Consider the following 15,051-nt stretch of genomic DNA (forward strand, 5'->3'; position numbering starts at 1 on the left):
AATACACTAATGAAAAGCAGCATGGAATGGAGGAACTTCATTATCCTACCTGTTGAAAACAATATGTTATATTATTAACCTTAACCTAACTACAAGAATTTTTTTATTGCAGACTTCTATTTTTCATTGTCGGGCATTGATGTTTAGGTCTGTAGAAATATTTTAATTTGGAAATTTAATCTCAAGACAATTCAAATCAACTTTCTAAATTGAGTCAGAAGTCAAATGAAAGCAGATGCATCTGAATCACTTTCAAATATTTTGCTTGTTTCTGCGCATAAACTAAGCGCCTGAAAATTTGCCGCAAATCAATTCATTCTGACAAAGTGAATTCAGGATTTGACTCTAATTGTTTTTCCAAAGCAATTTGAATTGGCAAATTGAATTGGACTGGGTTAATTGAACCAATAATTCAAATGGGATTTTATATCATTTGAACATCCCTACTGATGTTTGAGCCTCAAATAAAATCTGACGATTCAGTCTTTTTGGATCTTATATCACAAAATGGTTCTGTGGGGTTAACGATGTTTGCTTTCCATTATTGTTCATTTAGTTTTGTACTGATTGGTCTTACTCAGAAATCTATATACATGGATTGCTCTATAAATAAATAAGTATCCTGCTGATTTGAAAGAGTTATGGTCTTGGGATAAAAGTTTGTTTTAAAAAGAATGCTCTAGTAATTGGAACATAAAAAGATAACTATGCTAATACTATCAATAATTTCTTTCTGCATCTGGATCCTGGTATTTAGCTCCTACTAAAATAAAAAGGGAAACATTAGTTCTTTGAAGCTAGATGAAGAAATATATGCAGGATGGAAGAATCTAAATTTTGCCTACAGCTCAGTCCCAGTTTTAAACATCACGTCTACAGTGATGTAGTGAATGCAAGCAATATGAATTCTTTTCTGAGTAGGAAATGTGGCTTAGCAACAGCAGTCCCAATCAAAGATGACAACCTGCCCCTCCCAAAAGGATTTTTGTTACCTTTTCTCAAAATGCATTAAAAAAAACATTTTTCAGGCTTTTCTTTGAAGTCTTAAATGACTTATTCAAATAGGCTAAATAATCATCTGTTGCTTGGCATGTATTGCAAAAATGTAGCAATGTGATCATCAGTCTCAAAAATCAGCTCAGCGCTAATGGTATCAAATTGAGTTGAGGTCTTCAAGGTATAGGCTTTCCATCCCATGAGGTACGTGTATTAAGCCACTTTACTGCATAACTTGATCTGTGCTCTGTGTATCACAACACATAGGAACAAAGAAAGAATTGACTGGCACAATATCACAAGAGAACAGCAAAGCCTGAAATAAAACAAGGCTATTGCTACTTGGTGATAGTAGCTGTTGCCACTGTAGCAATGCCAACAAAAAAGTATTGCTGTGTAAAGACATCTTGGTTCTTGCTATGAAGGTGATGCCACATATCAAATTGGCCTGGCATGGCAGCCACTGTTTACCATACTTATGTTCACTTGTCAGGACAGAAATTCAGAGAACTACATCAAACCACCTTCAACAGATTGCCTTACTTTCAACCAACTGAGGTCTAATTAATACCATGTTTCAAGGAAGAAGGGACTTTTACAATAAACACTTTTCTAAACATGAGGAAGATGTTGCACCATCCACCCCAAAACCTTTTCTTTTAGGCATAGATCTGACTGCGATCCAGGCTTTCATATAAACTGAATTATCCATTCTATGGGTGAAAAAGAAAAGCTTTTTAGACATTTAAAAATTAAATCAGAATGTTAAATCTGAATAAGTCAACACTTATAGAGGTGGATCAAGTCTTTAAGTAAAAGCATAGTTCTGGGAACAAAGACAGTTACTGGATTAAAAAGAAGATTGTGAATTTATGCATTTTGGAAAGTCTGAACAAATGGCTGGATTATAAGGGACTCTGGAAGGGAATCACTGCATAGATTGTAGTTGTGAACCTGAAATATCAAATATTTGCATTCTAATTACTTATCTTTAGCAGTTATATAAAAGATTTGCATGGATACTGTTGAAACAAACAAAAGGGAAATGAGCAGATAAATAACATTTAAGAAGCAGACCAGCTCAAATACATGAACTGTTATGGAAAAACTGAATCATATCGACTCTGATTGCAATTGACAAGAAAAGCCACAGCCAATTTGCAAAAACATCGGGGGGTTATTAGGCAAGCCTTGCCCAATCATATAAAAGTAACCATCTGTAAATTTCATACCGTTCCATTAAAGAAGCACTACTTGTGACTACCTCCTACCAAGTGCAAATACTGAAAAATAAGTTCAGTGGAATTTCCATATTTGAAACTGATCATTCTGAAAGTGACATATTTTCTTACCTCTCTGAGTAGAAACAACATTGTGATTGCAAGGAATGATCCGAGACGGGTCCCATAGCATTGGATCATGGCGAAGAAGAGAAGGGCGAGTGTCCAGCTTAATCCAAAAAGATAAACTTCAAAAGTGATCTCTTCAAGCCTTCTTTGCTTGTGAGCGTTTTCAGATCTCTTCTTTTCTCAGTAAAAAAAAAAGTATAAAATGTATATCACTATCGTATGGCACAGACTTTCTCCCACTTGAAATATTTCCTGGTTCTTTTAAAGGTAACAGATGACAGAATTGCTCCAACAACCTGCAGGCATCTTAGCATCAGACTTCCTTTGACTTCTTCTCTGAAAGAATGAAAGAGGGGAGGGAGAGGCTGGAGAGAGTTTACTGTAAACTTTAGAAGCACATTTATTTTTTGTTGTTTTCTCTTCTTGGCCAATGAGGAGTGAGAAAAGCATCAGACAGCACTCAGAGTTGGAAGTTTTGCTGGGGTGGTCTCTGACTTTTGTCACCCAAGAGGCTGTCTCTGAAAAACAGTTGCTTAAAAGGTGGAAGAGTAAGTGAACAGGGGGAGGAGAGAAAGAGAGCCCGCCTCTTTCTGCAGGAATCTAACAGACCAGGGCTTGTCCTGGCCCCTTGCCAAGGCACAGGCATCTGAGCAATGTTCTTTAACTCTGTCCCCGAGGTGGCTAGTCAGGGACTTGAAATATGTTAGTAAAGGAAAGCAAGAGGAAATTATGTGGTTGGGGGGTTGCATCCCCTTGGGCTGAAGGAGTAGCAGGGCTGTCCAACTTTGGCAACTTTAAGACTTGTAGGTTTCAACTCCTAGGATTCCCAGTCAGTCATTCTGAGAGTTGAAGACCACAAGTCTTAAGGCTGGACTGGACACCTGGAATAGAACATAGGATTATATTTAATTGACTTGTGTGTGTTATGATCAGATCGATAAAGCAAGGGATTTTTTTCCCCCTCTGCCATGCCCTGGCAATATTTGCTTATTTACATCACACAGATTCTGTAAAGCAACAAACAAGAAAAGGATTTGGAGTCATAATAGTTCACACAACATGAGCTGAATACTACAATATATATGGCTGACTCTATCAACAAAGAGGGCCATCCATACATATTGTAGCATTGAACTCAGGTTGTGTTAATCAAGATGATCCCAACTCCTTTGTAGACAGAGAGACAAGATTTATGAAGTGTAAGTCTTAAGCCTCACCCAGTAATAGCACCTAGCCAAGTTTGGCTGATTGTAAAAACTAAGTTAATTTAACCCTGGTCAGGCCTTGGAGGGCAGACAACTTGAAATTAGAGAGCTGTTGGTTAGATTGGGTCAAAAAATATGCCAGAAAATAATGGCAAACCTTTCTATAAGATTAACAAGAAAACTTCACAGATGAATTAACCAGGAATTGATCTTGACTTGAGAACATAGTAATTTTTACAGCATTTCATTTAGACACAAGAGTATACTGTCCCTTAATGCATAGCCCAGGCTCTAAATTCCTTACAGCACCTGGAGGACTAGAAACCCTGTTGCAGGCCAAAAGTGAAAGACTTGCTAAGGAAGCTCAGAGCAATACATTAGTTCATTGCTTTTATTTGAGATTGAATCCAAGCACTCTCGTGATAGAGAACATGATATTAATTTACCTCCAAGACATTCCAGAATTCATTGGAAGAAACTTCAACATTTGCAACTCACATGGATCTGCATAACAGAATAACAGAGTTAGAAGGGACCTTGGAGGTCTTCTAGTCCAACCCCTTGCTCAAGAGGAGACCCTATACATTTCAGACAGATGGTTGTCCAGTCTCTTCTTAAAAGTGATGGAGCTCCAACAACCTCTGAGGGCAAGTCTTTCCACTGGTTTATTGTTCTCACTTGGTATAGTGAAAACTAACCTTAAGCTTAGTGAGGATGCAGAAGTGGAGAAAGTCCTGCAGAGAATTGAAGATCATTTATTAGCTTTCCATATAATTGTAGCAAGACTAAAAGAAGTTGTGCTCCAGTACAGGTGTCATAGCTTTAATTTTTTGCTCCAAAAGATGGCGGAAGTAATTAGGAGCTACTTTAGCATTGATTTTGATTAATCAAGCTGAATTGGTTGAAAATAGAGATTGAGTGGCAAATCAGGAGAAACAAATTCATCAAATTCTTCAAATAAAAAAGAACAGGAACAAAGGAGTCAGCAAAGACATTTCAGTGAAGTTGGAATGATACTTGAATTTCTAAGATGGAATTTCTTGAATCTGTTCAACTATCCTATCACTTTCAGCTCACAAGCAAGGCCCCAATGGCTGATGTTTACATGAGTTGAAATCTGACACATCTGGATGGCAGCATGTTGAGGAACCCTGCTAAGTTTGTCTTGTTTCTCTTCTTTCCTGCTTGATAGTGTACAACCTACTGTGCCTCTAGAACAATTCATTTTTCAAAATCGAATGACAGCTTTAAAATATTGAATGGATGGATTTCCCCCACCACCAGCTATGTAGGTAGCATTGCTTACATTTAAAATATGCAGACTAGCTTGGGAAGTCAGCAGTAAGATCACAATTATACAATATGTGATGTTTCATACAACTGCAGGCTTGGTGAATATAGTCCTTCAGATGCTGTTAGGTTAAAAATGCTATCACCTCTATCTGGTGGCCATACCTGTGTTCTGTACCTGAATATTTACAGGATATCCTCTTGCATTTTTCCTGGTTCACAATTTAATCCTAAAAATACCTACTTTAAGTAATTCTCACTGAATTTAGTTTTTGTGTGTGTGTGTGTGTGTGTATTCAGTAGTAACTGGATCTGTTTAATCCCTTAGTAGCAAGAATAGAGAACCTCCAGTCCACAGGTCAAACCTGGAGAACTAGACTATACCACCCAGTCTGTGGGATATCAGACCAGCCCTTCTCCACCATCTCTACTCACTTCTCAGCCATGAAGTACTGATTTCAAGAGAATTGCAGTGCCCTGAAGTAGGACCTCCCCATGCTTTCTTGAAGGGAAAGGGAGGGAAACAAAAGAGGGGGAGCTCTTTGTGAGCCAGTATTTCACCTTCCCAAAATGGAGCACTTTTGACCTTTAGTTTCCCATCATTTTGAGAAAGGAACGAGGCACTTTGCCTACATTTTAAGGGCTGCATCCTTCATTTGATTCAAACTATACATTGGGTGAAGGGAATCTGAGACAGCATTCACTATGGGCTATAAAGGCAATCTCTGAAAGGCAAATCTGGGACAAGTAAACACCTGTACTTCCTATACTCTGGTTAATTTCAGGAGGGTTCAGTGTGTATCCATGCAACTCACTCTCCTTAGAAAGAAGTAAATGGAGACAGGTCATGTTTTATGACGATACAAAGTTAATTTACGTATATATACACAACAGGCTGCAACACCTAGCCAGCCTTGAACCTCTCAAAGAAAGTCAATACCAAACCACTTCTGTTCTGTTGCCAAGGAAAACAAATGAATGTGTTACCAGGAGTCAAACCCAACAAGGAGTCTTTATCTTACTGTTGCCAGTCGAATGAAAAATGACGGCTGATTACATATATAGTACAACAAATAACCGTTTCCTCCAGATTTCTAAGAGTATCCTACAGAGAACAAATTCAGCCTTGTGGCTCATTTTCAGATCCAGCCCTATATATTTTCCTACTACACACGTAAAGAGTTTGCTTGATCCTTTAGCTTGTTTGATAGAGGAAATAAAATTGGTCATTTCTATCCATCACCCGCATTTCTTAGGCTCTTCTAGCTCCTATATTTCTGACTATGATTTGTCTTTCTTGATGTTAAGAAGTCTCTCTCAGGAGATACAGTAATCAACAACGACTGCCTGTACAGAAATCTTAGGGGGCAAGTTGATCTGAGGCACAGGTGCCAAACTCGTAGTGTCACGTTGCCGTACGTGATGTATTACAACATTTTTCCCCTTCATGGAGCTGGGGTAGGCGTGGCCTGCGTGTGACACCTCCAGCCCTTGGGCCACCAGTTTGACACACTTGATCTGAGGGATCAATTTGATCAGCCCTACTTATTCAAACAGTTCTTTTAACTGGCCCCAATGATGACTGGGGGTGGGTGGGAATGTAACTGAATTAAAAAAGCACCTAAGGAAAACAGTATCTTAATGAGTCTATATTAAGGACAAGACCATGAACAAGTTTTATGCACTGGAAAGAATGGAAGGGGAATAGAAAAAGAGACTTATGTGACACCACTGGGCATTTTTTAATTATAAAAAGTCATAGGAAAAAAAGCAAAGTACCAGCATAACATGAATTGCAATTAGCTAGAGTTCTCCACATCAGGTAACATAATTTTTAAAGGCACACTAGAGAAGGATGAAAAAATGTGCCAAGAAGTTGCATCAGGTATATAGGCACTCTATCCTCCAGTATACCAGGTTTTAGTTAATCAAGTGTAGCTTAATGGCAACCTATTTATGCCAGCACGTAGACACAAAAGTATCCTCTGTGCTAAAGTCATACATTACTTGAGTTCGGACATTGCACGAAGCTGTCATTTGTTTTAAGAATGTTTGGCTGAATAATCCACAGAAGTCTTGTTCATATATCACGTGCAGTGCAAACTACATTATGGCTAAGGCAATGGATGATCCTTGGCTATAAATTTGGACCCTCAGCAAGACTGGAATTTTTAGCTTCTGAGTTTATGTAAACTCTAACATGGTTTATTTGATTCTGTCTTAGCATGCATTATTTGCGAACACAAGCAGTTATTGATTATAATTTTGCCTTAGAGTTGTATATGAATGAAGTGATTATGGTTTGCTAAAACAACTTATGACTTAGCATGATATAATAGCTGATCAGCTAAATTTGGCTTCACAAACCAGGCAGAAAATTTTGTTAACATCCAAGTAACTATGTTAATATATGGAATAGAGTTTTGTGGAGGGATGCAGTGTTTGGAAGAGAGTCCAGCAGGTGTATATTTTTGGCTTCAATTTATTGCTCTTCAAACACGCTGAACTACAATTCCCATCAATTATAGGTATCATAACTATCATAGTAAGACTCTCATCAATCCCTTTTTGGAACCATTTAGTTATATAAATTATGGAGGCCAAAGTTGCCTATTGATGACTCATGATTAACTGAATCTCCTTTGACTAAACCAATTGTGTCATTTCTGGCCTGACACACTGAACAAGATCACCTGATTTGGGCTGAAACAATCTAGACAACATTGGATGACAGAAAAGAGTTAAATATTCCTGTATCTTCCTGGTCCCAATTAATGGTCTTCAAGATTTTTGTAGCCAGGATCTTGTAGCCTCAATTCTTAATCACAATCTAGACAACATTAGATTGCATGCTGTGCCACTCAGTTCATTCAATGATTTATAGCTCAAGATGTTGAATAATCCCCAAATTTAGGTTGAGTAAACCATCATTATTTTAACTATGGGTAAGCATTTCCTGCAAATAGAGCTACTGAGGCAGATCAAGTTGACAGCTCCCTTATTTTCAGCCAATGCTGCAGCATCAGCATTTTCAAACCACTGTTGCATATTCAGTACCCTGTTCAAGTGAACCAAAATCAGGTTTGCAAAATATCTCTACCTTGTTAGCTTTAATAGGTAAACAAATTGCTGCCTGATGAACAAACAGTGAAAACTGAGGTGTTCCTCCACTTCCCTTGATAAGCAGTTAAAATGATAGATTGGCCCAGCATGTGACCTTTGTGGCATTATGCCCAAAAGTACTGGTGCATCCAAACTTAGTTGTGTAATGTCTCCATCAGTACAACCTAACATTGTCTGCTTTCTCTTCCTCTGTGGCAGGTGTCTCTTAAATCTCTATAACCTTTAAATAGTGACTTGATAAAAGCATTGCCTACAAGGCTATAAATGGGGGATGGGGGGAATTTACTTTTAATGTCACGTAGCAGCAGGGAGGAGGGAGCAGAGATAGGTTTCTGTCCTATATTCCAGAGGTGGTATTCAGCAGGTTCTGACCAGTTGTGGAGAACCGGTAGTGGAAATTTTGAGTAGTTCGGAGAATCGGCAAACACCTCTGATTGGAGAGTTTACAGTATCCTTCCCCTGCCGAGCCCACCAAGCCACGCCCACAGAACCGGTAGTAAAAAAAATTGAAACCCACCACTGTCTCAGTCCTATATTCCTTCATTTTGCATGATTATTTTTAGCTTAGTTAACTGACCAAAGCGGACAAGAAAGAAACAAAAGACACTTATACTGCTATTTTCCAGATGGTCCATTTGAAAAATAAGATCTGTACACAGAATCCTACACACAAACATCTGGATGATCCTTAAATGGCAGCAGAAAGATACATAAAATAATAGTTTTTCAGTGTTGCTGGGATTTTTACAGACCTCGTAGCCCTAATACAACCACACTGGCCAAACAGAATGCCACATTTTGCAAGAAAGCTTATACTACTCCCTCCTTTACTTTTTCCCCCACCACAACAACCCTGTAGAGTAGGTTAGGCTGAAAAAAAGTGATTGTATCAAAGTCACCCAAACAACTTCCATAGAGAAAAATGGAAGCTTGAAAAAGAATGATATGCAGCAATAGAGATAGATACATGAATCTGTAAAAGGGCTTTTTTTTTTTTAATTCTAAGGAAGCTACTCTGTTTGGAAGAATTTTTGAGTAAGGACATAGAAAATATTTTGACTTTTGTGCATTACGATAGCGATTTTGTGACTTGTAACCAATTTTCTTTTCCATCACCACCACCCCAGAATTTTTCCAGCCGTGCCTGTGCTACACAGCAGCAAAAACCAACTCTTAATGTGCTGCTTGCCATCAGTTTAAATTGGAAAGGTTGATGTGGGAGTAGAGAATTGAAAATTAAACACAAGCAGGAAAAAAAAATACAACATTACGGCTGTTTGGAAAAAAAAACCTCTTTGCTAGAAGAATGTTAGAATTCATGTAGGTGGATTGCAGGTGGATTGTGTTGTGCTCTGTTTTAAAAGCACATCTTGCAATGTGTGTGTTTGTGTGCACACTATTGTTGCTGAGAAGAAGTATGGCTACTGCTGCTGAAGTTATGTTTCTCTGTATGTATGGAAACAGAAAAATAGATGATATACAAATAGACAGACAGACCATTGGCACTATGTTGCTTTGGTTGGTGAGTTAATTAGTTAACCTAGCTATTGGTGCATTCCATATCTGTTAAGATTTACTGAACTTCAGAGTACTTTTAGAAATGTGTACTTTGAGCTATTTGGTTGAGATTAGTGTACATTCTGTACATGATCGGATCATTTCCTGATCCAATTAAAATTAATTGTCTGGGGCTTCTTCTGAGCTGACCCCATTAGGGGAGTTTGTGCCAGGTGAGTTGGGGAGTGTATCTTGGTTTATTCACTGGTGAGAGGTTCTAACCCAGGGGTATCAAACTCACGTCATCACAGTGGTGTCATGTGACATATCAGACTTTTTTCCCCTTCTCTAAACCAGGCATGGGAGTGGCCAGTGCGTGAGGCATTTGGCCCATGGGCCACAAATTTGACAGCCCTGTTCTAACCCCAAGTCACCATTAACAGCAGTTGCCCATGTTTTTACTGAGGAACTGAACATAGGTCTGATCAAAAGTTTGATCTCACACACAGTGACAGGCAAAGCATCATTACTTCTCCTATGTTACATTAGCAGATTGTCAGCCAACAGCTGTTTTTAGACAAGTAAATTTCTTTTTAAGGAAAGATAAGCAGCAAAAATTCCCACCTGGTTTCAGTGGCTATTTTGTCCAGCATTTGTCAGAAGGTTGCTCACGTTTACCTACGTTTTGACTCCTGCTGCTGATGCTGAGTTTTACATAGCCACCCTGGGCTCAACTGAAGATGCTGTCTAAAGTCATGCCCAGAAACTGCTGGAATCTAGATAGGATGAAACATGAAACAAGTTAAACCTAAACCCAAACAAGACCTGGGTTACTGTTTGTTCATCATGGTTCTGGGCCAGCTCCACTGATGTCTCTCAAAGGGCATTGCCCTTGAGGTCTCTCAAAGGGGTTGCATTGCCCTTGAGATCAGGAGTCCTCCTGGCCTCATAATTACTGCTAGATGGGCAGAGGAGGCCATGACCAAAAGGCCTTTTCCCAGCTCCCTCTGGTATATCTTCCCACTTCCAAGAGTGGAGGCAGGGAATCTGGCTGCAACGTCTCATGGCCTACCACCATCTGATTAGATTTCTGTAATGCCCTTTGCATGGAGTCCTAAAAGTTTTTTTTCCAAAAGGTAACTGGACTGTCTTGTTTTTTTTTCCTTCGTGAAAACATTTTGCTTCTCATCCAAGAAGCTTCTTCAGTTCTTACATGTAAGGAAACTCAGAGCCGAAGAAGCTTCTTGGATGAGAAGCGAAACGTTTTCAAGGGGAAAAACTCAAGAAAGTCCAGTTGTCTTTTGGAAAAGCACCTTTGGGAGAACCATGACTGGGACAATTGAGAATCTCCATAGATACTTTGCATGGAGCTGCCTCTAACAGCCCCTTGAAAAGTGCAGTTGGTTCAAACTGAAGCAGGCTGCTTATTGACTGGCACTAACTGTTCTGAGCATATTACATGTAATTGGCTTGACTTGCATTGATTGCTAATAGACTACGAGATGCTGTTCAAGCACTTAGTTCTTGCTTGTAAAATCCTATCTGGCTTGGCACCTAGATGTTTCCAGGACTGTATACCACCAGGGGATTCAGCCTGACAAAGGAAGTCCTCCCAGAAAAAGCTGCCTATAGCACCCTATTTCTATGAGGTGAAGGGGACTGATGCTACAAGGTTCTGCTTTGTTCTTATTGTGTCTAGATCACAGAATAGATTTCCTTCCTCTAGAAATAAGGCAGCCTCTCAGTGATGGCTTTCTGGAAGCTTTGAAAGGCTGAACATTTCCAGACAGCTTTATGAAATGATTGCAATTGTTACTTCTTGGGTATCTATTTTTTATTGTTGGCTATGTAATCATTGCTTTAATCATTACTTTAATGTTTTGTTTTAATGTTTTAATGTTTTATTTTTCCTGCATATTTTTAGTGCATTTTAGTAGGCTGCAAGCCAGCATGAGTCATGGAGTATGGGTGACACACATGTTTGGTAAATAAATCCAAGAAATAAATCAGTCCTGGGGTCTTGGAGGGAGTGGTAGGGAGCTGTGTCATTCATTTGCCCTCTGGTAAATTAGTGAGTTGTGATTGGCAATGGCCCTTTGACAACTATTTTCTCAATAGGCAATCCCTCTCCCAGAGTAGTTATTTTATGAGAAGACACACGATCAAAATCTCCTGTGTGCGTCTCAGCCCCCAGAAATTGCCTACCTCCAGTTCCGCAATCTAAACTCCTGCACATGATTACATAGGAGTGAATCCCACTGATTTCTTTGGGGAGACAGCACGTACTTCCCCCAGCGTGTCTAAAATAAATTAACTGATGCATCTGCTTGCACAATGTAGATACGTAAATAAACTGTGTATGTCTGGAACAAAGTCAAAACTTGATCCCAAGTCCCTCTTCAAGTTTCAGATCTATCTTTCAGGAGCAGAGATGTCTGATTTAGCGTCTCTCAAGAAATTGTCTGCACATTGGTTGACCTGCTGGAAGGTAGTGATGGAAAGTCCTCCAGAGCTTTAAGAATCAGGGGCGTCTTCTCCTTTGGTGTTATCTCCCCAGCCTCCACTTAAGTTAGCAGTTGGTAGCATTAGCAATGAATAAAAATAATTGCCTGCTTTGATTTGTCCAGCTGAGATCCATCCTTGGGTGATGGTTGGCTTGTTCAGGATGCTTTTTGCACTCTTGACAGGAGGCAACTGCTTGGCTTTTCAGGCTGCACTTAGCAGCCTTTAAAAAAACACATTTTTCTATCATTTGTTATGTAATATTTTTCTCCATAGGCCAAAAATGCAAACGCCACTGTAATAGATGGGGTTCATCTTATACCCTCCCTAATGGGCTTCCTCTCTTAGAATTAAACAAGACAAGGAAAGCATGCAGGTTATAGCTTCTGGAATTTTGTCCAACTCCTTGACCAACAGTAGCTGTAAACAGTATTTGTACTTCCTTCTAGATACCCTCTCTATGTGTGTTGAGAGTATGTCTATTCTCCCCTTATGCTGTGTCTGGTTGCATTATGAAGCATAGAGCTGTTTGCAAACCCTCCTCTCCAGGTCATATGACAGTGGGCAAGGGCCTAGAATGGCATAGTGGCTAATATCCCAGTTGTTTTTTCAATCTTTTCTTGAAGACCTCCAGGGATAGAGGTATGCTAAACCGTTGATTGGTTGTTCTTACTGTCGGGAAATGTTTCCTTAGTTCCAGATTGGATCTCTCTTCCACCCACTACTTCTTGTCCACAGGTACTTTTGAAAATAAATCAACCCCCTCTTGTCTGTGACAACATTTCAAGTACTGGAAGACAGCTATGACATCACCTGTAATCCTTTCCTTTGTAAAGCTAGACATATCTAATTCCCACAATTGTTCATCATACAGTTTAGCCTGCACATTCCTTATCACCTTTGTTGCTCTTCTCTGCACTCTTTCTAGGGCATCAGTATCTTTTTCTGTATCATGGTGAGCGGAATGGGATGCAGTATTCCATGTATGGCCTCACAAGTGTATTATAGAGTGGTACTATCACTTCTTGTGATCTTGATGCTATCTCTCTGCTGATGAAGCCTAGGATTGCACTGACTTTTTTTGCTGCTACAGCACACTGCTGGCTCATATTTAAGTGTTGTTCACTAGGACACTAAGATCCCTGTCATAGTTACTACTGTTGATCCAGCTATTGCCTGTTCTGTACCTGTGCTTTTGGTTTTTCCTGCCTAAGTGCAGGACCTTACCTTTCTCACCACTGCACAGCATCTTATTGGATAGGGCTCAAAACTCAAGTCTGTCAAGATTTTGATTTTGGGACTACCTGCCTTACCCGTAAGGCTAGTACTGCAATGAACCTGAACCAGAGACTTTCAGCCCACAGCTCAGGTGTCTTGCTAAAAGATTGCTTCTTTATGATACAGATGCAGATTAAGGAAAAAGCTTTAATTGGAAGTTCCCTTGCAGAAGGGAATGCTTGACCTGCAGAAGTCTAACAGACTTTGTAGCTATTTTGAGCCTTGAAGCCAAGATTGATGGGGGAGGGCTGACCCTCGATGGTCCATGTGGATGGCAAGGTATTGACTTAGGAGAAAATGGATGAGAAGGGAAAAAAAATTGCTGTTGTTGGTTTGTTTGTTTTTGTGCACCAAGTCAGTGTTGACTCTTGGCAACTGCCTGGGCTAGTCCCTGCAATTTTCTAGGCAAGAAGTTGTTTCTCCTTGCCCCCTTCCTTGGGATTTTCTAGGCAAGAAGTTGTTTCTCCTTGCCTCCTTCCTTGGGATGAGCAAGGCTGTCTTAACAGCATTAGGGGCCCCGGGCAAAGCAGTGCACTGGAGCCCCTACAACAACTACCCACAGGAATAAAAATGTAAATGGTCAATTAAATTAAACATGTATTTATTTTATTGGCACTTCCAACAAATAAATATGTAATAAATATGTTGTTGCATTTATATGATACAAGGTGCATTGAAAGCTTAACACAAACAGATTAGTACGGGGCCCCTATGTTCATGGGGCCCATGGGCAAGTGCCCATCAAGCCCATGCATTAAGACAGCCCTGAGGATGAGAGAGTGGCTAGCCCGAGATCACCCAATTGGTTTTCTGCTAAGGTAGCACTAAAATTCACAGTTTCTCAATTACGAGCTTGGTGCCTTAATCATTACATTCCTCTCCTTTGGCAGCTTTCAGATATGTAGTCTTCAACTCTCAGAATGCTGGGAGTCAAATATTAAAATTGCCACAGTTGAGAACTACCTCACATTGGCTCTCTAATACCTAGTTAGGAACTCTTTAATTCCCATGTTTGCATGGGACTTAATTATATTCCTAGGTCTCCACAGATGTATGGGTGGTGCATGTGAATGAATGATCTTCCCTTCTTTTCTTTTTTTTTAAACAAATTTTATTAATTTTTAAAAACAATACACGGACAAACGAAATGTAAAATATAAAAACATAAGACATCTTTTCTAAAAAAACAAATGAAGCATCTTATTTAAAGACAGCATAATTCCACATAATTCCACATTTCCATACAAACACAATTTGATATGCATATTTATCTTGTATATTCAACTTCATATCTTTTCCCAACTTCTCTCTATTTCTCCCTTTCCTTCTATTCAATTATATTTCTTTTGCCTTGATTTCTATATATTCGTTGTATCCATCTGTCTTATTTACAATTTCATTATTCTCTTCCAACATTTTTCTAGAATTTTATTAATTCAAACATAGACAAACAAAACACAAAACATAAATACATAAAAGTTCTTTTTGGAAAGCGGCTTAACCCCGGGTTACATCTTTTTGTACAGACGTAAATCAAATTCATGCTCACCTAATATACTATAATCTTCCCTTCTGAGTTCTGATTTCATGTTATTATTTCATTCCATTCCATTCCATTTCTAATCATCCCCTAACTTGGAGCAGAGCTTTGACACCATGATGTCAATCCCCTAATCCAATTTGGGGGGCTAGGACCTGTTCTGAGGGAGCAAAGTGCTAAGGCAGAGCCTGTCTGCCTGTTACTTGTACTGTCTGATCTGAACACTTTTCCTGAGGTGTGTATGAGAGAGGGGGGCGGTTGGGGACTACTC

General features: G+C 39.3%; 1 protein-coding gene across 1 annotated transcript in view; it reads right to left on the reverse strand.

Moving 5' to 3' along the window:
* GLP2R (glucagon like peptide 2 receptor) overlaps positions 1 to 2,865 on the reverse strand; it is a 38,261-nt gene extending 35,396 nt beyond the window's left edge. The window contains exon 1 of the mRNA XM_026667569.2: positions 2,349 to 2,865. Coding sequence (XP_026523354.1) covers positions 2,349 to 2,417 — 69 coding nt within the window. The 5' untranslated portion in view covers positions 2,418 to 2,865. The remainder of the gene's footprint in view (positions 1 to 2,348) is intronic.
* Between the last annotated feature and the right edge of the window lie 12,186 nt (positions 2,866 to 15,051).

This window comes from Notechis scutatus, chromosome 2, assembly GCF_049901735.1.
Source record: "Notechis scutatus isolate UNSWTSFEM ecotype Mainland chromosome 2, rNotScu1.2, whole genome shotgun sequence".
Taxonomy (NCBI): Eukaryota; Metazoa; Chordata; class Lepidosauria; order Squamata; family Elapidae; genus Notechis; species Notechis scutatus.